This window comes from Ixodes scapularis, unplaced genomic scaffold (genome assembly GCF_016920785.2).
Source record: "Ixodes scapularis isolate PalLabHiFi unplaced genomic scaffold, ASM1692078v2 PGA_scaffold5__190_contigs__length_132052651, whole genome shotgun sequence".
Lineage (NCBI taxonomy): Eukaryota > Metazoa > Arthropoda > Arachnida > Ixodida > Ixodidae > Ixodes > Ixodes scapularis.
The window spans coordinates 101,103,787-101,128,289 of record NW_024609880.1 but is presented as its reverse complement, the minus strand read 5'-3'; the positions used below and the strand labels follow the sequence as shown (position 1 = coordinate 101,128,289).

The 24,503-nt window shown below is 46.1% G+C and overlaps 1 protein-coding gene across 1 annotated transcript in view; it reads left to right on the top strand.

The window, feature by feature from the left end:
* Positions 1–24,503, top strand: part of LOC8035372 (probable ubiquitin carboxyl-terminal hydrolase FAF-X) — an 87,404-nt gene that overhangs the window by 52,262 nt on the left and 10,639 nt on the right. The window contains exons 30-38 of the mRNA XM_029966017.3: positions 1,567–1,710; positions 3,525–3,875; positions 4,799–5,061; positions 9,815–9,988; positions 11,607–11,748; positions 13,746–13,923; positions 14,768–14,891; positions 15,961–16,205; positions 17,655–17,833. Coding sequence (XP_029821877.2) covers positions 1,567–1,710; positions 3,525–3,875; positions 4,799–5,061; positions 9,815–9,988; positions 11,607–11,748; positions 13,746–13,923; positions 14,768–14,891; positions 15,961–16,205; positions 17,655–17,833 — 1,800 coding nt within the window. The remainder of the gene's footprint in view (positions 1–1,566; positions 1,711–3,524; positions 3,876–4,798; positions 5,062–9,814; positions 9,989–11,606; positions 11,749–13,745; positions 13,924–14,767; positions 14,892–15,960; positions 16,206–17,654; positions 17,834–24,503) is intronic.

The window sequence follows — 24,503 nt, the reverse complement described above, 5'->3', positions numbered from 1 at the left end:
CTAGACGCAGCTGCTTTGCAGGAAAGCTTAAAGGATCCATAAAACGATTTTTCTACTTTCTCTAAATACTACTTAGAATCACTTCCTAACGTTAATAATTGAATAAACTTGCCTTTGTTTTTCTTTCTATGCAATGGCTGTCGCCAAACAGATTAGAGAAATAAGAGCATCGTTCATCCGCTCAACTCGAAGCCAGAACAAGCGGCCCCATGGCCTGGTGCCTATCCCATGCCGCCAACATTAGTCATACCCATGTACTGGGACTGGCAAAGTAGAAAGTGCGTGCTGAGCTCCGGACATTGTTAGACTTGGGCTGTTCTCACCACCACAGTGGTTGGACACGAGCCACTACCTGAGTGTCCGCCGAGGCATTGATTGTTACGAGCCGAAGTCGAGTGCTCAAGCAGTTCTCGTGTCCAATCCATTTTGCAACTCGGGCGACCCCTATCGGTTAGAAAATTCTCCCACCTGCCTGAGCTGTGGAGACCCGGTCAGTGCGACTCCCCACCTGCATTGTGCATTTAGAGTTTGCCGGCTTTTCTTGAAAGTTTTTACTTTATTTGCCTGTTCAGGATGCTTACCCTTTCTGAGTTATCTTCCACTGTGAGAACCAGGGAATACCAGGGCTCATAGCCTACTTGGCCTTCACAGGAAACAGGCAAAGAGAGCAAACGTCAAGCAGCCCACGTCGCGGTTCGTTGGACATTTTTCGAGGATTATTTTTGTCGAGGTAATCTTCGAACATTCTTCCCCGCTACGTTCCCGGTCTTCGCTAAAAATAGCTGATAGGGTCCAGGGAATGGCGACAGAGTAGACACGTTCGTTCGTTTGCTTTGGTGTTCTGAAAAAGACTGCTCTCTTCAAAGCGTGCCCAAAGACAAGCTGGATTCCGTCCGATCGCCTAGAAGTGACCCGTCGACACTGTATTTGGTGTATGCTGTGTCATTTAAGATCTTTTTCAACTAAATCCTGTTCAGATAACGCTGCACCGTGGGGTACATATAATATGTTCTAGTGATGAGACTCGTTGAATTTCATGTTGTGAGTGGGAAATACCCATGCATTTCAGCTCTGTGGTTTATTATTTTCGACAGTCAAGGCCTTTGTAGATCGACACAGCTGAGTGCATGGCGTAGTAAAAAATCAACAGGAAATGAAACAAACATTCCAGTTGCATTTGTTCTGTCATGCACAGACTCACAAAATATAGTTTTTGTTTGTTCGTTTTTGTTCCCAAAAATAGTACAATGCTTTCTTAAAAACCTTGAGAAACTCTATTCGCCATAGAGCACAAAAGAAAAAAGAAAACACGGCGCTTTAGCCGCCAACAGCGTCCCGAATTGCGCCTACACAGGCTGCAACAGCCCACTGATGAGAACCACACAGTTCAGTGTGTTCTGGCAACACTGACATACACTCTCGAAACCAGGGACGCACGCTGTAAATCACTTCGTTCAAGACTGTCTCTGGAAAGGTCTATAAGTGGCACACTGAACACACTTTGGGCCACTTGGGTGCTGGATGGCAGCGTCTTGCTGTGTGTAACGCAGCATGGTGTGCTTGCAGGAGCAAGTGCAGGAGGCAGGTGCCCTGCTGGTACCAGAGCCCCTACTTGAGGGACACCTGGGGGTGGCCAGGGAATTGGTGTCCCTACTGGGGCCACAGGCAAAGCAGCATGTGGGGCTGGACACCACCAGGGGGTTGGTACAGGTGGGTCTCATCCCTCTCTTTAAAGCCAGTGGTGATGCTGCACCTACGTTAAAAATTTGCAGCTCTACTCCAATCTATCGATCAAACCAACGTGTACGGAATTGCGTTTTGTGAGAAACACAGCCGACGCTGAAGTGCAATATCCGTCTTCCTGGCACGGGTCGCCGCGTTTTTTCTAAGCGTCGCCTCATCTTTCTTCCTTTGCTTTCTCGTGACAACACCGAGAATGCACAGACTGGTGCGAAGGAGCTTCGGGTAGGGCGACTCACATTGTGTTGTCAACACACAACACATGCGAACATGTGCAGGTGGTTCGTGGCACACGAGTTTGGCTGTTGGCCAACTGGGCCACCACTTCGAGCATACACGGTGCTAGGCCACCCCTTGCACAATGGACCCTCATAAAATATGGGTTAGCTTCAGTAAGAATGCAACTCTTCATTAAAATAAATTGGTAAATAATAGGTGGCGACCGTTTGGGCTGCCTTGTCGTGCTGAAGGATGTGCTGGGGTCTTCGCCAAGTTTCATTCTTCTACCAAAGTATCCCGGAACGTTTTGCACCTTCTTGTAGTCACAGGTAGCAAACACTTATACAGCGATGTGTGTGTGCTGCTTTCTTTTGTGGTCGTCTTTTTGCGTGCACTGTTTCATCATCTGGTATGGACTTTTTAACACGGAATGTGTCTGAGTACTGGGGTTACTGAAGAAAGCGTGACGGAATGCCACGGAAACCATTACGAAATGCGTAACAGATACTTCTGCGGACAATCTGTACAAAGGAGTGGTAAATTGAGAAAAAATAATGAAATTCCAAGCGTGTTCCGAGGGGAATCAAACCCACAACCCCACGATTGTAAGCTCGACATTCTACCACTAGAATGTCGGCAAAGCTTGTCTCTAACACGGTGGTCTCTACTAAATGTTTGAATGTCGGTCGCCGGATGCCGGCATTCCGTGTTTGCAGTTGGTGATGAGCGTTTAGCATTTGTGTTCAAACAGTTTGGGGGAAGAAACAAAAAATCCAAGACGTGCCCACCATTAGATTACAAAGGACAGAGTTTGGAATAAAATAATGTGCTATAGCCAAATAAAAATAAAAAAATGACCGCATCTCCACGTGGTGAATGATGTTGATTGGGGCGAAGCTCTGGTGGTGCTTGTCTGCGTAGACGCTGAGCCGCAGCATGCCGAGCTTTTCGTTCGTTTTCATCCATGTCGGAAAGAGAATATGTGGTATGGAACGTGGTTATATACGCATTTGAGCATTTGACCGCAGAGCCCTCCCGTCTATAAACGTTAAGCCAATGCATGCAAAGTTTAATGCGATTATATACGCATTTGACCGCAGCGCCTTCTGTATAGACGTTGAGCGGCTACATGCAACGTTTCATCCATGACATCCCCAGCTCTTGAGTTACTACCACATCTCAGAGCACCCTTCTCGTCTCGCAGTCCTGGCCGAGTGGTTAAGGCGATGGACTAGAAATCCATTGGGGTCTCTCCGCACAGGTTCAAATCCTGTCGACTGCGCGAACATTTTTTTTTTTTTTTCATCTTTTTTTATTTTTTTTTGCCCTATAACGAGCATGTGAGCTCACGAGCATGAGCACCAGCAAGATCTATGTGAGCACGGACGCCGGAGGGACAAGGCTAGACGCTAAAGAGCTTCTCCCCTAAAAAAACGCAACGTTCACCACAAACACCAAAGAATGCCGTGGAGACAAATTCTGTGTGTATCGACTTCATTTGTAGGATCGAGGTAAACTGAGCATATTCTTGACGAAACTCTTGGTTGACGGCAACTTGGTTCCAGGAGCTGCTTGAGGACTTTGCCTTCCCGTCGTCCCGAGTGGAGGCCCAGCTCCGGCGGAGGCGGTGCTCGGGCGGGGCGGGGGACGTCTGTGGGCGCCCCGCGGCCGTGGCAGTGTGTGGCGGTCCCCGGGCATTGGCGGCGGCCCTGGACCTGGTGGTGGCCCTGTGCACCCAGAGCCTAGCCAACCTTGCCACGGCCGTGCGCCTGCTCAAGGACATGTTCTACGCTGAGGGGCAGGGACCCCTCCACGACTGGGACTACCTGCCCCCCGTGGGGCCCAGGCCACAGGGGGGCTTCGTGGGGCTCAAGAATGCCGGGGCCACCTGCTACATGAACTCCGTGCTGCAGCAGGTGAGGGCACGTCTGCTCTTGATGAATTGGTTGACTCAATGTCCAGAGTCGAAAGTTCAGAGAAACTCGGTGTCCAGTGTGATTCGGGCTTCAGTGCCTAAGGTGACTCTGTGTCCACTGTGACTCAATGTCCAGGCAGTCTTACTATCGACAGTGGCTCAATGTGCACGTGGCTGAGTGTCCAAGGTGATTCAATCTTCAGAGTGACTCAATCTTCAGAGTGACTCGGTGTTCAGAGCTTTGAAACTTCTGGACCGGCATTTCACTGGTGTGAAGCCAGCATTGAAATGAAGCCACCAAATGCAGCTTTTTTTCCACGGCCTTGTAGCTGAACCCACTTGCTCTGTGTGTTTGGTGTTCCATTAATCATCCATAATAGAAAGCTGGAAGCTTTCTGATGGATTCAGAAATGCGAACGGATAAAAGGTGGCACGTTTGCAACTTGGAAGTGGTAATGCTTCGAGGTCACAGTCATGGACATTTTGCCTTGATAATCATTTTATCTTGTGTCAAGAAAACAGCCCCGTATGGTAGCACACCGGGTGTTTGCGAAGGAAAGCAAACTGTGTTTCTCGCACCGCGAAAATAAACCACATTGTCGAAAGCTCTAACTCCTCGCAAATGTGTTATACCAGCGGTTGAAACAAGATGCAAGAGTTCAACAACTTAACACCACCCTGTTAACAGTTTGAGGCAATTTGTTGCCGATTTTCAATGAGGAAACTGTACCACTGCTTGTGCGTATATGTGGATGGAAGATGCTCTTCATACTCGCACATTCCCGGCCTCTGTCGACCGTCGATTTTTTGCCGAACATTTCTAAGAATTTCACATTTGTATAATTGCCACCGACACGTTTTATTTCCGTGGCCGTCCCATCATTTGTTGTGCTTGGTATGGAGTGTGGCGTCTTCCCCTTACAGCTGTACATGATAGAGAGCATCCGGGAGGGCCTGCTGGCAGTGGAGGGGGCGGCCCTGGACCCCAACGAGGACTTCTCCGGCGACCCCGAAGGGGGTGCCCCCGAAGCGGAGCTCTGCGTGGGTCCCCAGGAAGAAGGGGGCCGGGAGGAACAGCGCCGGGACTACAACCTCGGGGTCCTGAAGCAGGTGCAGGCCGTCTTCGGACACCTGGCCTGCAGCCAGCTGCAGTACTACGTGCCCAGGGGGTTCTGGAAGCACTTCAAGTGAGCGCTTCGAGTTGCCGTGGGCCGGATCATTTCGGACGACGGCGAGATCGACGAAAAAGGTTTAATCGTATTCATTGAGCCCCCTTCGAGCGGCTCATTCCAAATGGACTACCTACCTTGAAAAAAAAATTTAAGATATTTTAACGTGTTGGTTTAGTCCTGTAAAGAACTGTTTCGATGTATTGTGAATATGATTTCGCTGATGCACTAATTTATCTCAAGACTTCCGGAGTTGCACAGTGATAAGGTAGACGGGCATGGTTCTCCTCAAGTTCTGACTCTTTGTGTGAGAGTCCTAGATGATGCTGCTACTAAAGGGAAAACTTGAACATAATGCCTGCATTGCACTCAAATTTTTGTTGCATTTTTATTATAGTCCTCATAAAGAAGTGGCATCTAGTTGTTTATGGACCTTTCTTAGCATATGCCTTGCACTGTGCAAACTGCAATGCACATGTATTGCAGCCTTCTTTCATTGCACCAACGTGCTACGAATGTGAGAGGTCGATATTTGGGTTTGTGAAAACTGGAGAATCTTGGTACAATGGTTTGATTTCTGATTCAGATCAGAGTTACTTTTGTTGACTTTGACAGTGGGACATGACAACAATGTTGATTTTAATTTAAAAAAACTCTAGTCCTGAAAAACATAAAAAAGCAAAAAAAGTTATTTTCACAACATTTTTTTTCTCAATCTATAAGTAGGATTCCGCGATTTTGGAGTTCGCTTTTCGTCAAATTCGGAGGGCGTTTTTTTGGAGTTTATTTTTTTGCCATATTCGGAATGTGTTTTTCAAAATTCAAGTTTTTCCAAAAATTCCGAGTGGGAGTTTATATTTGTTTTATTGAGAGTTCTTCAGAATTTGGGGTTTAATTCACGGTAGTTCCTATTAAAAATAAATAAATAAATAATATGTGGGTGTAAACGTATGCCAAATGAAAAAAAAAAAAAAATGTGCTTGTATTTATTAATATTTCTTTACCTGGTTCGGCATTGGTGCCATTGCCAATGGCAAAACTAATTTGTCCCACGACAAAAGTTCCACACAGCTGTTGCTTCAATAAACGTTGAGGCCTTAAAATCAATAAACTCCTGGAGGTAGTCGCTGGGTAGCTCGTATTCATCCCGTCCTATTCCATCAACCTATCTCGCAGCTGCACAAGATGGAGTGGTAAAGGCTGTTAAAAAGAAGTTTCAACTGCCCTTTTTTCCCCATTTTATGCAATCTCTATGGTCCTTAACTTTCACTGTTACAAGAACACAACCTCTCCTTCCTCTTAAAGGGGCCCTGCAATCATATTTAAGCATCTACCTTTTTTGCGGTTTCCACGTCTCTTGGGGTTCGGGCAAGCCAGCGGGCACGGAGAGAGTAACTAAATATCAGTGCATCATATTTTAACCAGACGACGCGGAAACCTCCTCCACCGACGAGGGCGACCCGCGGTACCGAAAGCGCGCAAAATGTGACGTCTTTGGTCCTGGGCTTACTACTGGTCAAAGCCGCTAAAAGCTTCTTCGTAGTCGAAATACAAAATATAAGTGGCGTGAACCGTTCCAGTTATTTATAAAAGTATTTTTTGTATAGTATTTTAGATCAGAAAAGAAACAAATGCAGTTTAGAAAGTACGGAAACAAGAAATGACCCGTTGAAATACCCGCCACCAAGCGGCGGAAAAAACGGCGCATACTAGAAAGAGCTAGTGGAATGACGCACCACGGAACGGCAGGCGTAGAAAGGTCCCGGATGTATGCGGCGGCGCTGCGGTCGTATACCGGCTCGAGGATCCGACCGGTTCGGAGCGTTCCGAAGCTTCCGAAGGCTCTCGGCGCGGGGTTGGCTGGCGATTTGGCCCTTTGGCGGTATGGGAGCGCAAAGTGGCTCCCGTTCTGAACTGATCTTTACCCCGTGTTTGCTGTCGTTTGTGGTCAATGAAGTGTTATGCCGAATTAGTCTTTAATCGCGCAGCAAATGCAATGCGAGCCGCCTTGGCCGCCCGCTTCATACAGCCTATCCAACACGTGCTTTAGTGGCGCCCTCTCTAGTCGTCGACACGGAGTGCGGCAGCCGTGAGCGCTCGATGAGCTCACTACTCCTCCTCTAGTTCACGGCCACTCAAGCCAGGACCTACGACGTCATGAAGGAGGTTATTTTTTGCTTGTTTTTGAAAATCTAAATTGCCTATAACTTTTACAATAAAGCGAAATTTGAGAAAAGAAAAGTTCCTTTAAGTTACTACGTTCAGTGCACTCATGTACGGTGCAAATTAAAAACCAGTAAAAAGTTGTTGCAGGGCCCCTTTAAAGTACAAATAGTATGGCTCAAACTGGAAACGAAAACAGTGGCTTTTGTTGGGACCCAAAAGTACAATGACCTGTTGTCCTGAATGAACCTTTACAAGATAAGCGGTAAGACCCCTTTTGGCAATGGTCCGAGATTTGAAAGGTAACTGTGGTGCCATTTTCCCAGGACCATTGACCCTGCGTGCTGATAAAACTTAATTGTAAAATACCGTCTTTTTTTTTTGGGGGGGGGGGGGGGGGGGGGGGGGGGGCGGGGCCGTGGCAGATAAAATTTTGACTTTATCAAACAAATCAGAATTGACCAAAAGTTTACTGGCAACTGTTTTTCGGAGTTCTTCGGATTTATCCGAAAACACGGAACACTCTCTATAAGTCACAAACAACATAAATTGTAAGTACTGCATTCAGGAAATGCAGATTTATAGAGTTACATCGATTCAGTTTCATATTCAGGCTGTTTGCAAGCATGTTTCGAAAAGCTTCTGCTGCTTTCTCAGAATTCATTTTTTCATCACAACACAATTTCGCCCAAGGTATCTTTTGATCCAGAATTTGGATTTCAATACTTTTTTCAGGGTTTAATACCTCGTAAATCTGAGAGCGCAACTAGGTTAATAGTTCTAAAAAATGTAAACTGCAAAGGTTTTAATTGGCAAAGACTCTAATGAGTCATTTCTAATTATCAGCAAAAATAATTGGTTTTGTCGCATTCTCAACTTTTTTTTAGAACACACTTTCTGCTATATTGTATTACAGTCGAACCCGTTTATAACGAACTCCATCGGACACGCATTTTAGTTCGATATATCAAGTAGTTCGTTATAGCAAATATCGCTATTTCGTGAGGACAGCAAAAGCAAGAGAGATAAAAGGAAACCGCGCGGAATAGCGGCGAAGGCTGCCGAGCGTAGCAAGCCTCACGCCGGCGCTCAGAGCCGTGTTATCGCGAGGCAGCTTTCATGATGGAACATATGTATTCATATTTCTATCAATAAATTTCAATATTGACACATATCATCTAAGAAAGCCCGAAAATTTCTAGGTAACAGACAATAAATGAACACGATAATTCCGTAAAATTGAGAAGGAAAAAAAAGTCGTGGCACTAATGACAGAGAGAAGTCTTTTGCTTTCTGCTGTAACATGGGGCCCGAAACTGGAAGGTTTCGAGCGCGAATATCCAAAAACCACGCATACAGCGCCTTTTCCACTCTGTCAAAGGCAGGCGCCCGAATGCGCTTTCCGTCGGCGTTCGGTCGATCTCGGGCCTTTTGCAGGATCGCTGGCTTGTTTTTCAGTATCGTACTCAGCGTGCTTCTGGCGACCTTGAAGGATGCGGCGACTTCTGACTTCTTCTCGCTGCGTCCAACGCGCCGGATTATTTCCACCTTGGTAGAGAACGGTAACGATGACCGCACCTTGGTCGCCATCTCTTGCGGGAACAGGAAGGACACAAAGAACAACGAGCCTCCTCGGCAAAACGCTAGGAACAAGAGAGCCACGTCCGGCCTGGTACGGCTGCAGGATGATGTCATCAGAACGTCATTGCACGCTTGCTCTATCAGCCGCCTCGGTGGCTCCGAGGCGAGAGCGTCGCCCTACGGATCCCCATGTGGCGGGTTCGAATCCCGGCCGAGGTGCCCGCAATCTGACGGAGGCTTATTGCGGAGAAGACGCCGTGTAACCGAGCTTTCGGTTGCACGTCAAAAGATCCTCAGGTGGTCGAAATTAATCCTCAGTCTTCCGCTGGGGCGTGCCAGATGCCCGTCGTTGGTTTGGCACGTAAAACCCCCAAATTTGACTTTTGCTCTATCACTTGCCAGCGCGCTTCCGCGGGGGCCGGTTGCTGGCGTTCGCAGTCGGTGTTGTGACTCATCTTCTCAAGGGTCATCGTGTTTTTCTTGGTTTTCTCTTGTCCTCTGTCGCTCCGTGCATGGCGGGGAAGCCAGCGCGCTTCCGCGGGGGTCGGTTGCGGGCGTTCGCAGTCGGTTTTGTGACTCATCTTCTCAAGGGCCATCGTGTTTTTCTTGGTTTTCTCTTGTCCTCTGTCACTCTGTGCATTACAGGGAAGCCCGCGCGTCTCCACGGGGGCGGTAGCGGGCGCTCGCAGTTCGATATATCCGATGTGTGGTTCGTTATAGAAAGTATATTTCTCATGAATATTGATCTTAAAATTTTGTGTGTTCGATATAGACCATAATTCGTTCTAACTGGGTTCGTTATAAACGGGTTCGATTGTATGGGGTTATTGTAAAAAAGTTGAGCAGGAACATTTATGATAATTTTCTTTTTATTTATAACAGGAAAACAATGAGCTTATGTTCGTGCTTGGCAAAAACACTTGTAGTACTAGATGTGATAACTTAATATAATGCAGATCACAAATTAGAGAAAAATGTTCAAGACCAGGGTGTTCCCTCAAGCGGGATTTTGGTCCATTGCCGCCAGGTTGTGGGGCGAACCCGTGAACCTGCGGGAGCAGCACGACGCCCTGGAGTTCTTCAACAGCCTGGTGGACAGCCTGGACGAGGCACTCAAGACGCTCGGCCAGCCGTGCATCCTGGCCAAGGTGCTCGGAGGAACCTTTGCCGACCAGAAGATCTGCAAGGGATGCCCCCACAGGCAAGGCGCCATTTCCCCCCGCTCTGCCGGCTGCATGACAACAGCACCCGGAACTTGTCAAAGGAATGGGCAGATGTTGATGGCGGCTGAAATTTCGTTCCTTTTATTTGTTCATTTACTAGGGGCGAAGCTCCTTAGGGTCTAGCCTTGTCCGTCCGGCATCCGTGCTCACATTGATCTTGCTGGTGCTCGTGCTTGTGATCGTTCTTGTGAGCTCACGTACTCACATGCTCGTGTAGGGCAAAAAAAGAAAAAATGTTTGCGTAGTCGACAGGATTCGAACCTATGCGGGGAGACCCCAGTGGATTTCTGGTCCATCGCCTTAACCACTCGGCCACAACTGCGGGACGAGTAGGGGGCTCTGAGATGTGGTAGTAACTCAAGAGCTGGGGATGTCATGGATGAAACGTTGTATGTGGCCGCTCAACGTCTTAACAGGAGATGGCGCTGCGGTCAAATGCGTATATAATCGCGTTAAACTTTGCATGCATTGGCTCAACGTTTATAGACGAGAGGGCGCTGCGGTCAAATGCTCAAATGCGTATATAACCACGTTCCATACCACACATTTTCTTTCCGACATGGATGAAAACGAACGAAAGGCTCTGCATGCTGCGGCTCAGCGTCTGCACAGACAAGCACCACCAGAGCTTCGCCCCAATCAACATCATTCACCACGTGGAGATGCGGTCATTTTTTATTCTTGTTCCCTAAAAGGTCTCCGGGAGGACATTACATAAGGTGGGGGATGAGGGTGGGTTGCATGCTTTGATTATAGAGCTGCGATTTGTAATTTTACATAAAAGAACCGACCTGTGAAATGCACCTTTGACGAAAAGTTGAGATTGCTACGTCCCGGCGCCGATTTTTACGGCCCATTTTGGATCGAGCCTGGTTTATAATGATGCCATATGTGATGCTATACTGCTTATAAAGATCAGTTTCTAGAGTTTTTAGACTAGAAATACTCAGTTTCTAGTCCAGATACAACGATAATCAATTGATAACGATTGAATTTTCTGGTTTTCTCGTTATCGTTATAAGTAGATTGCAATGTAATAAATTTCTACGGGACGCAAAAAGGAAAAAAAGAAGGAAACAGTAACTAGGAAAGCATTCGAAAACAATAAACACATTACCGAGATTTCACCTTCTGGTTTAGAACTTTTTAAACTGGGAGTAGCTTGCAGGATCAACAGCTTCCACTTAGGGTTACTCAGCTGCTTCCAATGGCTGGGCGCTGTCATAAAATATGTGGCGTGAAATTTCTTCGATTGCCACTTTTCATTGTGCTTGATCCTTTTCCTAAGAGTATAGGTTATTAGATTATTCCTGTAGTCCTCACTTTGTTCTTTAAAAACGGCGGCAGCAAGGTGACATACAGTTCTCATTGATTGAACATTATTTTATGGAGCATGTGAGTGCCATTGTTACAAATTGGAGCGACAAAATGCCGCATACTCTCCTTCGACCAGACGATACAGTTGTATGAATCTTTCTCTCTGCGTTTTCTCTTTCTAATTTGTATTTAACCATCACTCAAGCTTCGGCACTTACCACCACAGCGAGGAAAGGCAGCGTTGACATTGACATCATTGCCGACTCATTGTCTCTCCAGGTACTCGAGGGAGGAGTCGTTCACGACGCTCAACATTGACATCCGGAACCACAGCAACCTGTCGGACTCCCTGGAGCAGTACGTGAAGGGGGACCTGTTAGAAGGCGCCAATGCCTACCACTGCGACAAGTGCAACAAGAAGGTGCGTGACACCTTGTCATCATGGGTGTCATGCTGGGACTTGCGGTCGAAATATTGAGAAGCGGCTTTGGGATGCTGCCAATTCTTTGCGGTATACTAAGGTAGGAGGTGGCATGAGTGACAGTTTATGCCGGAAAATGCCGGAGATATCGCGGCAGAACTTTTACTCGGGGCACTAAGGTACTGGAAGGTTATTAGCTTATAAAATATATTATAGTAAGCAGTGTGTCGAACCGAAAAAAATATGGTTTCGGTTACGGTTCAGGTTCAGGTAAATTAATTTTGTTCCGGTTCGATTAATTCGATCCGCGAACCGGTTCGCGAACCGGTTCAGGGCACTGAACCGGTTCGCGAACCGGTTCGGAAATTATAAATGACAAATTGCAGCATCAAAATAAATTACAAATAAAACATCTGAAATCAGCACATACGAAACGGGATACATCGTAGTGTAAGGCTCAGGGATTTCTACCAGGAATGGTTTCTTTATGTGCGCTCAAAGCTTACCTCATTGACGTTTACGCATTCGGTCTTCATCTAATTGGGTCCGACGCAGTAGCCGTAAAATCCGCGACCTCCTTACAAACCCACTTACAAGTAGAACTCGCTAACTATCCCGCTACCTCGGCGTGTAAGCAATTGAAGGAACAGTGGGGAGAAAATACAGCTTTCTTTATTTGAACTAGCCTTCGGTAACTCAAATTAGACCCTTAAAGAAGTTTTCATTAAACAAGATACGGAGTATGAAAAACACTTCACCGAACGCAACGCCAGAAGGACGTAATAGGATAAATATTAAAATAGAAGAGTTCGCTGTCTCACAAATATGTTAGCTTCTAAGTGCCTATACGAAACCGGATGCATTATTATGAAACCACACAGCCTTTTCTTTTCTCATTCCGATGGAAGCAAGCTTCAAGAACTCGCGCGTTCTAGAAACATGTTATAAAATGAGCACACAGCAGCATTTAGGATTTACGAGATTGTAGGAAAATGAAATCCCGTGACGCGATTTTTTTTTTTTTTTTGCACAGCCTTTCAATTTTTTTTCTTCCGTGCAAGCCGCAACCAGCGCAATACTGGTTCCTATGTCAAGATTCATGGATGCAGCGTTTGTCAAGATTCATGGATGCAGTGTTTATATTCCTAAGACTGAGTGGAGAAGAAAAATATGTAAACGAGGTGTGTGTCAGTTGACGGCACTTAAAAAACAAATGGCATTGATAGCACATTGATTGTCAACAGCGCGTGGCCGAACCGTTTTGACATGAGCCGGTAACCGTTATTTTTTTTCCGGTTCAGTTCCGGTTCGGGTTCATCGCGATAACAATATGACGGTTCGGGTTCAGTTCCGGAAAAAATACCGGTTCGGTTCCGGTTTTCGGTTTGGTTCGGTTCCGGTTCGACACCCTGATAGTAAGATAATTCAGCTTTCGGAGTGCCACAACAAACGATTGCAGGGAACTGTTTGCTTGTATCTGCTCTCCCCCTCTATAATGCCTTCAAGCCCTGAGGGTATGTTCAATAAATAAAATAAATAAATCGGAGCACATCTCGGTGAAGTGGTTTGAAAGCATTATAGTATGGTCAGCAAAACAAGCGAAAGCAAAATTAAAAAAGGAGGAGACACGCAATGGCGCAGTACAGCTCGGTGACTTGCGGGACGACATTGACCCGTAGACATAAAAAAGAAACTTCAAGTTCTAAAATTAGTTTTGTTAATTCAGCAAGAGATAAGCAATGTACAGCGTAGCAATTAATATGAGTCTGACTCCCTTGGCTTGTTTGGGCATTTCTTCAGCTTCCAATATTTTTCCGGAAATTATGACTCTGAACATGGGGAAAGGCCAAGATTGTTTGGTTTTGAGCATGACTGGGAAGGAATGCTAGTGAAAGGACTCTTCCCAAAGGGAACCGTGCTCGGTCAGCAGTGACCCGTGAGCAGCTTCACAGGGCACGATTGGCAGGGGGGGTGATTGGCCGTCCAATTGTGCCCAGGTGGACACGGTGAAGCGTCTGTGCATCAAGAAGCTGCCCCCGATCTTGGCGATCCAGTTGAAACGCTTCGACTACGACTGGGAGCGGGAGTGTGCCATCAAGTTCAACGACTACTTTGAGTTTCCCCGTGAGCTCGACATGGAACCTTACACCGTGCAAGGGCTGGCCAAGATGGAAGGCAAGTGCCGTTCTTCCCTCAAGTTTGTTTGCGTAGAGATCGGTCTATTGCATGGGTTGTACGGAAGTTCCTGGGGTAGATATACAGCATGCTTAGACTGAAGCTGCAGAACGCTAGTAACAAGAGCATTGGACTAGCAACAAACATGGGCCCACTGTATGGATCTCTGTAGCATGAGCTAGTGGGTAGCTATAAACGTTTTGGCACGAAACCATGCAAACGCATAGGCGCCCTGATGATGAGCAAAACTGACCGTGTTTGTGGCTGACAAGACAGCTTGGTTCTTAGTATTAGAAAATGTGGGAGGATAGTACTAGCAGCTTGCATTTATATTCATTTAGCAGGCAATCATGTACCCATGTATAAAGCGTTGCAACTTGTCTAACAGCATCAATGCAGCTGTAATCAATCGGTGAATCGGTGAAGTTTCTTCCCCTGATTAATGCCACAGTATGCAGTGTTCTGTCAAGCTGCAGTGGTTCTAGTTTGTAGGCTGTAACTTCATAAAATTAGCCCAATAGGAGTCATTATAGGAGGAGGCTTTTCCTCAGTGCACCTATGCATACAGGGAGAGTGCTCTTTTAAGACAAGAAGCATGCAGTTACAAATTCTTGACTCTGGAGTCCTGTAATAAAGGCTGTTGGAGCCTTGTCTGCACCAAAACAGTCTGGTAAGATTTATGTTAGTAGCTTAGCATGGCATGTACAATAGGCACCATGGACATCCTTCCTTTTTGACCGTGCTGCTGTGAGAGTTTTGTTTTTATGACCCAGTGGCAGCGGATGTTCCTGCCGCTGTTGTCGCTGTTGCCTTTTCGCTCGAGTGTGTGTGATTGTGTATGCAGGGGAGGTGATTGAGGAGGAACCTCTGGCCGAAGACCTGGGGTCAACTCGCTACCAGCTGACGGGCATTGTGGTGCACAGCGGCCAGGCCAGCGGAGGACACTATTACTCATACATACTCTACCGGTGGGTGCCCCTCTGCCCAACTATCGTCGTTCAGAAGAGGCTAGTCTGGCCTCTCACGTACTAGTTTTGACTGAGCTTGACCCCCGACCAACCTGACTTTTCTTCACATTTTTGGCTGCCAGTGTTGTACCGAGTTAGGACCAACAGTTCTGCAGATTTCGGGACAGTAATAACTTAACATAGAAAAGAGGGTGGACAGAAACGGGGCAATGACAATGCCATCTTCAAGCGTGATGTAGCAGTTAGCGCTGATGACAACTAAGACAGGTGGTGCAAGCAAAAGTGTTAAAGCCCTGTGGTTCCACCTAGTGATGCATGTGATGGTTTCTTTCACCTTTTTGTGAGTAGAGTATATAAAACATATATAAAATTTGTTCTTCCATTGTCCCATTTTTGTATAGCCTTGTCTCGGGGTCAAGTTGCTGCTGCGTTTTGCCGACGAGCCTGCGTTCATACTCTCACCTCCGATTTTGGAACACTAATCTGGTCTGAAGTGGCGTCCCGAAATTGCGTCGCAAGCTTGGACTTGCAACCTCCTTGGTAGCGAAAATTTTACCATAATGTCCCGACTCCCCTTCCCCCCTCAAAAGATAACCGATGGGTCTATTTTCGGCACGATTTGCTATTTTTTCAATAGCACCAAGAGATAGCCCACTTCTAGTAATTTCTGGACCCCGGCAAATGGCGACCTCGGTGGAAATGGTGTTACTTAGCCTCGGTAAGAGATAAGCGAACATTACTGACTAGGAATGGCAGTCGTTTTTAGTTCATCACCCCTCGCTGCAATCACAAGTTTCACAGGTCACAGAATCTAACTCTAGCAACCTTTCACCTTTTTTTGACCGCACACCGAAAGTTAGCCCACTCTTTATTTTCACCCGATTTGCTTTTGATTTTAGGTGAGCTATCCTCGGGATATTACGGCAGATTAACTGCAAGCGTCTCTTCTCACTGTATTTCTGCCTGTTTCCAAATGGGAACTGGCCTCGTCTGTTGCATTGCCCCAATGGAGGGCTCCCGTGGTCTTTGCGAAGCTGTCAGTGTGTGTCGTTGCATTTGCTCGTTTCAGGCACGGGGAGAGCCCCCAGTGGTACAAATTTGACGACGGGGAGGTGTCCGAGTGCCGCATGGAGGAGGAGGAAGAGATGAAGAACCAGTGCTTCGGGGGAGAGTACATGGGGGAAGTGTTCGACCACATGCTCAAGCGCATGTCGTACCGGCGCCAGAAGCGCTGGTGGAACGCCTACATCCTCTTCTACCAGCGAGCCCAGGAGACACCCAGCCTCCAGCAGGGCCTGCAAGACCTCTCCCTAGGTCAGTGCACCCAACAAGGTTGTTTTTTTTGGGGTCGGAGAGGGGCCTTTGGGATACACTGCATGTGACAGCTGGCACGAACGCAACATTGGCACTCTATTGAATTTTATTTAAACGTGCTGTCGATGAGCATTAACCTTTACTGGTTACGTTGTTGCCCTGAATGAGCAGTTTCCGTCGCACTTTAGTTGGTGACAGATTGAGAGTTCGCAGGAAGCTCCTCCCACCTCTTTGCACTTTAGCAGAGCAAGTGTGGAGAGAAGGCCGCCTCCTCTCCAGCTTTTGCATTGCTAAGGTGGAAAGAGGTGGGATTAGCTTCCTTTGAACTTTTAACCTGTCACCGACTATAGTAGTTTAGAGGACAGCCATTTAGTTCTAAGAAGAAAATGAAAAAACTTGATAAAATAGAACAAAAATAATAAACATAGGGACGGACAGACCAGCACTTCTTTCGGTGCTGTTCTGTCCGTCCCTATGTTTACTCTTTCTATTTTATTTAACTTCACCAACGCGCTCACATTGAACTAAATATAAGCCTAGCAGTTTATTTTTTGCGCTGTGTCACATGCCGTACAAGAACTTTAAGGTATCCAGAAACACTAACCTACATTGAGCGACAGCAATGGGATCCTATTTTTAACACTTGCGCAATAGTAGAACCGGGTAGAAATTTGGAGACTTTGTTAGACATGCTTATGTGAGCTATGCTTGAAATATAGTACCTACACTAGAGAAGCACATTACTTAGAGGTAAGTACAAGAAAAGTATTGGGACGCCCAAGAACCTGGCAGTTCTCAACTGTTTGAGGACTCAAGTTTTAGGGAAGTAGTCTGAGGTTCTCTCAGTGCAGCTCTAGTCTGTGATACTGTACCATTACGCTTGTGGAACATGTACCCCTCACACCAGTGGCAGCACCTACCGGTATGAATCACGTCGACTGCATTGGAAACAGCTCCCGAGACCTTTAGTGTACCTCTGGGCGAATATGAAGGTACACCTCCAGGTGTAAGAGTTGCAATCATTATAGTATTCTAGGTAAGAGATCTTTTGGCGCACCACATGCTGCATGCTTTGTCACTTTTGTCTGGCTCTGCTGTTGGAATGTTTGAACATTACAATTTTTCAGGTTTAACCACACTTCCGAGTCTAAGATGTTATGGGGCAATACTTTTCTAACTCTGAGTCGTGGGTCCCAGAGAGTTGAAATTTATCCAATTAGGATTCCTTGTTTTTATATTAGGAAGATTTAACTTGCTGATGTTTTATGCTGTCACCAGTTGGAGAGAGCTTGAGAACTGTGGTTTTTCAGGGATGTGTAGTTGGTCAGAAGCCAACCTTTGTTCTTGCGCCATATGAGCAGATGATCTTCGTTGGACTTTTAAAGAGGGGGAATCGAATGTCGACCCCAGAGAGGACAGTAAGCTTAGCATTACACTCTCCGATTCCAGAGCCGCGTCCACCGGACTGCCTGCGCATGCCACTGGCTATTGAGCGCAGCGTGTGGCGCCAGAACATCAAGTTCATGCACAACCGGAACCAGTTCAGCATTGAGTACTTCCAGTTCATGAAGAAGCTCATCAGCTGCAACGCCCCCTACGTCAACCCGCCCACTGGTCATGACAAACTGGTAAGTGTGCTCTTCTTCTCGCAACGGCTTCTGGAAGAGCGTCGCAACATCCTATATTGTACAAAAAATGTGAAAAGGTGCAACTACATATGTGAAATACGTACCATGAAATTGCACATGAAACCTAAGCAGCATACTGCAAACCTGGATTCGTTCGATTTCCTCAATCTAGCCAAGGTCCTTCCTGAACTACTTTGCTATGTCTACGTAAACTTTTGAAATTATAAATTTCTGTATGGTTGTGCGAATATTTGAATTTTTGAATAGTAGTTTCGAATAACGCGCTATTTGATATTTACTTCGAGATCAACTGCGATATTCATCCTTTTCGAAGTGTTGATTGCGACAGGTTAGCCCCTGTTGAGTGTGCTTCTTACTGAGCACCTGTGCACTGCGGGGAAGCGATACCTGCAAAGCTTGCAGGCTCCATGGGTATTGTTTTCCCGGAGTCCACAGTAGCTCAACGGGGCTAACCCGCCACGATTATGCAAGAGTATATGTTAGGCAGTGATGTCTTGACAACCCACGTTTATCATTCGTGCTTGATCTTTTCTTTTCTATTCTTTTCTTTTTGATGAAGTTTGAATTTTTGAAAGGTTATTTGCATATAGCAAGCAGATTTATAAATGCTGTAGATAAGGATAGCTGCTACAAATTTGTCGTTAACATGCCACAGTTCATATAGTTATATTAAAATTAATTGGCGTTCAAAGTGGACAAGTAGAAGGTTGGGAACAACCTTCATTACATCAGTTGAATTTTCATCTAGCCCATTGACGGTCGAGTTTTTTTTTTTTTTTTTTTTTATCTTAAAGAAACAATGAAGACGATTTTATTTAATTTTTTTAATTGGTGTTTTTATGCTTCTTGGGAACATAGCATGCTGCCCAATTTTTTGTAGACATTTATGACGCGTATTTTTGTGCCTACGAAAGAAGTAAGGAAACCGAAACTGAACTATCTCCGTTCTCGTTTCTGGGCCTCCAAAAACGGAGGTGACGTAGGTAGTGACATCAGATGTGAATAGTCGGTATCGGTAGCATTTAGGAGATTGAGACTCTGGTTACCACGGTGGGTTATAGCAGCGCGGTGGGGCGGTCGTTTCGCCGAATCTGTCAACATCTACGGCAATGCCGCTTTCGCGAGCGAGTTCGAGCTTCCGTTCAGTGACCGAACACCAACGGAACGGGAGTACGTGTGTGGCGGGCTCTGCCATCACCCGACAGAGACCGCCCAGCCGGCAACCAGCGGCCCGCATGCCGAAGGACGGACGCGGAGGGGAAAGCGGCAGCGATCCGGCCGTTCCGGGATCCGGTTTCTCCGCGGACGTCCTCTTTTCGTCGTCAGAGAACACAAAACTAGCGTCGCCCGAACGAATACTGGTCTTCAGTCGACCGTTGGAACAGCCATCTACAGCTACAATTTTGCAGAATCCTTTCAGTACCGTGTTCTTTTTTATTTTATTTTGTTTGCCCATAGTTGTTCGTTGCCCGCTTCGCGTCCAGCGTAGCAAAGCAAGAAACAATTATGCTGCTTTATTTACGGTTTAGTAATCATTTTCGGTCCGATTTATACTTTTCATGGTTACTCAAGTGGAAATTGGAACAGTATTCCTAAAAATCGCGAACCAAAACGTGACCGAGGGCACGTTTTTCGTTTCGACCAATCGCTGACGCGTCTCTTGTGACGTCGCGCTTCTTGGCCCCGCATCGGTCACGTGAGCTCCTCTTCTCCTGGCTTCTCCCGCAACTCTCGGGGCGTCGCTCCAGTCGATCCCGGTACGATTATTACCGCGACTGTTTAATTGATTTGCGCGGCATAGAAGCGCCGGTTTCGGCTGAAATTTGGGCAGCGTGACATGAGACGTGCCTGGAACCCAGTTCAGTCGCCAAAAAGATGTGCGAAATTGCCTTCATTGTCCCTTTAAAGGCTTCTTTCCAGTGGTTGAGCTTTGTTTCCAAAGGAATAGCATAAAAAAAAAGTCAATGCACAGATTTTTTTTTTATTTATTAATTATTTAGCGGGTGCACGTACAGTGCTTGTAACCTGTTCCAGTTTAGAAGCATCAAATGGAAGTATTGAAGGTGAAGAGTTGTCACCTTTCTTCCATTCGGTTTTATCTTGACCCGTCCGCTTCCGCAACATTCCAGCGGTTTCAGATTCCGAACCGGAGGTGCTTTACTGAGCTTCTTCATCAGATGGGAAGCACTCATCCTCTGAATTTAGTTCTGAAAGCGTTGGAATTCTGAATCGGAAGTGCCAGCACTCGAATTACCAGTACCCGCCTGAGCAGTGGACATACGAAGCAACCATTTTGCACATATCACATGCGCCAAGCGTCTAATTTCAAAACTATAAATAGCTCCAGAAAAGTGAAACACCATGCTAACAAAAGGTTTATAGTTGGCCAGAAACAAAACAAATAGAAACACCTTTTGCGATGTGTGCAGTTTCGCGTTTAGGCGGACACTTTCAAATGTGTAAGTGCCGCCGTACATGTGATTGTCAAAGGGTTAAGCATGGTGCACATTAGTGACGGGACTTGGAGAAACTATTCGATTAGAAAATATTCGGCCAAAACCACAATTTGCTTCAAATTTGCTTGGACTCAAAATCCACTATTCGCACATCCCTTGAAACTGGATTTATTTGATAAGAGGTGCTGGGAAGGTGAAGCGTACAAATTGGGTGCTAAAATTGCAGCAACTGGCTTTTAACTATGTTAACTTTTTTAACTTTCTTGACCATGGGAAATGTAGAAGTTTTCAAAGGATTCGTGCAAATGCTTTTATTTTCTTAACTAATTTGTGTATGGAACAATATAACCAATCAAAATGCGACCAATTAGTTTTTTTTTTCTTTTTTTTTAAGAAAAACTGATGTTGGTATAATGTGAAGATTTTAAAATTTTACTTCTTAAAAAGACAATGTACTTGCGGAAGGTGCATAAACGTCGACGCTTCTACAGCTATTCAATTTAAACAACAAATAAAATAAAAATTAAGAATGTACAAAATGTTCCTCACACCCACGGCCATTACTTCTGCAAGTTAGTGAATTCTGACTTCAAGAAGAGTGGTTGTTTGGGCAAGTTGGTTTGACATCTTATACAATCTTGTGCGCAGCAAGGACGAGGACAAAAGGGAGAACAGGGCACAAAATGACCGCATCTTCGTGGGGTGAATGATGTTGATTGGGGTCAAGCTCTGGTGGTGCTGATGATACTGATTTTGTTCATAAGTAGTGCTGATGGTACTGATTTTTTTTATTGCTCATAGGTAGTGCTGAGTTCCGGGTTGCGTTTCAACTTCATTATTACAGCTTTATGGTCGGTGAAATACAGAGCCAGTGGTTCTTCTAGCGGATCCATCCTGAAGTTCGCAAAGACTAGGTCTATGCACGCCAGCATCCCCAGCTCTTGAGTTACTACCACATCTCAGAGCCCCCTACTCGTCCCGCAGTCGTGGCCGACTGGTTAAGGCGATGGACTAGAAATCCATTGGTGTCTCCCCACACAGTTTCGAATCCTGTCGACTGCGTAAACATTTTTTTTTTTCTTTTTTTAAGAAGAGAGATGGGATGGCAATCGATGTGAGCACGGACGCCGGATGGACAAGGCTAGACCCTAAGGAGCTTCGCCCCTAAAAGGCGCTTTGTTGTGACCTGTTCTCCCCTTTGCCCTCGTCTTTACTGCACACAAGATTGCACAAGATCTCTAACTGACGTCTATTTTTGGTTCGTCGGAGAGTTAGCCTCCGTAACGTCCACTTTTCAGTGAAAGAATGCTTATATCAGTGAAGCACAGATTGTACACCTCACGTCCCCAGCAGAATGCTTTCTTTGTGTTTCATCTTGGTTTTGTCAGCCTTGATTGCAGTTCCTTTACATTGAGCATTTTTGTCTGACTTGTTGGGAACATAAAACGTGCACGTCGGCTCAGAACAGCATTGGAAATTATAGTAATGCTTACTGACAAGCATCTGCAACTCACAACTATAACATCATTCAAAGTGTCCTCAGAGCACTTGACGCCTAGGACAATGCCTAGAGGACAACGTCTTGGACGACCTAAAGGACGACTTCTTGAACGACCTCAAGGATGATGCCTAGAGGACAAAGTCTAGGACAACCTCACGGGCGACTTCTAGGACGACCTCGAGGAGGCGCCTAAAGACGACCTCAAGGACGACTCCTAGGATGACCTAGAGGACGACCTCAAAGACGACTTCTACGATGACCTAAAGGACAACCTCTAGGATGACCTCAGGGATGACGTCTAGGACGACCTCAAGGACGACGTCTAGGACGACCTCAAGGACGACGTCTAGGACGACCTCAAGGACGACCTCGACGACAACCTCCAGGACGACTTCTGGATGACCTCGAGACGACCTCAAGGACGACGTTTAGGACAACCTCAAGGATGACTTCTATGACGACCTCCAGGACAACCTCTCGGACGGCTTCAAGGACAGCATCTAGGACAATGCCAAGGACAAACCTCAAGGATGACTTCTAGGGCGACCTCGAGGACGACGCCTAGAGAAATTCAGCCTCTCCACTCTGGAGAGGTTGCTGCCCTCTATGAGCGGCAACCAGACAACTGGCAAGCTGGTTGCCGCTGTCGCTCATAGATGGTGGTAGCTGTCCGGAGTTTTCTGTCGACATTTGTCTGCCCGCGGACACTACACTGGGGAAACTAGCCCTTAAAGGACACGTGCAAAGGAAAAAAACTTTTTTTTAAACAGGCTAGATAAAAAAATATTATAAAACGAATTTACAACGAATAAAAAAATTAGAGCTATATTCACGGCGAAAAACGAATTTGTAGTTGGCGCCCGCGGGAGCCGCCGCTGGTCACGTGGTAGGCCTGCGCTGCGTCGCCACCGCCGCGAAGTCACGCCGCCGCCGCACGCTGAGTGTTGTGCGACGCCGCTTCAACGCGTTTCTCATCGCCGCCGTCGCCGCCGCCGCACAAGTTTGTCTGCTTTGGGGCGCCGCCGCCGTCATCTGACCGGCGCACAGGGCTATCGCGTCTGCTTTCGCTTTTTCAGGAGTTTCCTTTGGGCTCTAAAGTTACTTATTAATCCTGTGTTTTTGTTATACTTTAAACAAAGATTAATAAGTTACTTTTAGAAGCCATAGGAAGCTTCCGAAAGAGTGCAAGCACCACGTGACAAATATGTACCAGTCAGGTGACAAATAAGAGACAACTTTTCCGTGGCACCCGCGGGCGCCAACTATAAATTCATATCGCGCCGTAAATATAGCTCTAAAAAATTTTCTTTTTCGTTGTAAATTCATTTTATGACTTCCTTTTCCCAACCAGGATGTTAAAAATAAGTTTTTTTCCTCTGCATGTGTCCTTTAACAGCTCCGCTGTAAAATATGCCACAGTACAGTGAATTACCGTATTTACTCGCAGAATGAACGCACTTTTTTTCCGAAAAATCGATGCAAAGTTGGGGGAGGGGGGGGGGCGTTCATTACGCGAAGGAAAATTTTTGCGTCCCTATTTACTCCCATAATGAACGGACCTTTTATCCTGGAAAATCGCAGTAACTTCTTATCTCTTTGCGCGCGGCGCCCGACCCCGTAACCAAACAGCTGTGCAAAAAAAAAAAAAAAAAAAACTCCCTTTTGTTTTTGTTTTTCTCTTAGTTCCTTGGATTTTTTTTTTTTTTTTTTTTTTTTTGCCGCCTTTTGCAAGTTGTTTTGTTTGCTTAGGCGTTGCTTAGGCGAGGGCTCTCCGCTTATCTTTCTCATCTCCTTGCGCGCTGCGCGCCACCGCCGTAACCAAACTGCGCTGTGAAAAAAAAAAAAAAAAAAAAAGCTTTTTTCTTTTTTTTTTTAGTTCCGTGTTGTTGTTTTTTTCCCGCTTTTCGCAAGCTGTTTTGTTTGCTTAGAGGGCTTCTCCGCGCCTCTTTCTTACCTCCTTGCGCGCGGCGCGCGGCCCCCCGTAACCAAACTGCGCTGTGCCAAAAAAAAAAAAAAAAAAGCTTTTTGTTTTTTCTTAGTTCCGTGGTTTTTTTTTTTGTTTTTTTTTTGCCGCTTTTTGCTAGCGGTTTCGTTCGCTTAGAGCGCTTCTCTTTGTTACCTCCTTGCGCGCGGCGGCGCGCAAACCCTAAATCCAAACTGCGCTGTGAAAAAAAAAAAAGCTTCTTTTTATGTTTTTTTTTCTTGCTTCCGTTGGATCTTTGCGAATTTTTTTAACGCCTTTTGCAATTCGTTTTGTTCGCCCATGCTGCCCATGCATTCGCGACCTCGCTGCACCAGGATAGAAAAGTGCGTTCATTTCGCGCGCGTGGGGGGAGGGGGTCAAAATTTTGACGTCGTAGTTGGGGGTGCATTTATTACGCCAGTGAAAAAAAAGTCGAAATTTTGAGAGCCGACTTGGGGGGTGCGTTCATTACGCGAGTGCGTTCATTGTGCGAGTAAATACGGTATGTAAATAATTCCATTTTTGTTACAAAGACTGATGCAAGCAGTTAGCCATATTAGACAAGTGCAACCACTATTCCCAAGACTATTCTTGACAGTCCACCAGCTTGTGATAAAGCTCAAACCTATGTTGAAACCGAAACTACAGTTCCTCGGCTATCCACGAGATTGTGGAACGTAATCCTCTGCACTAAATTGAATTTCTTAGCAACGCTTGGAAACCATGGAT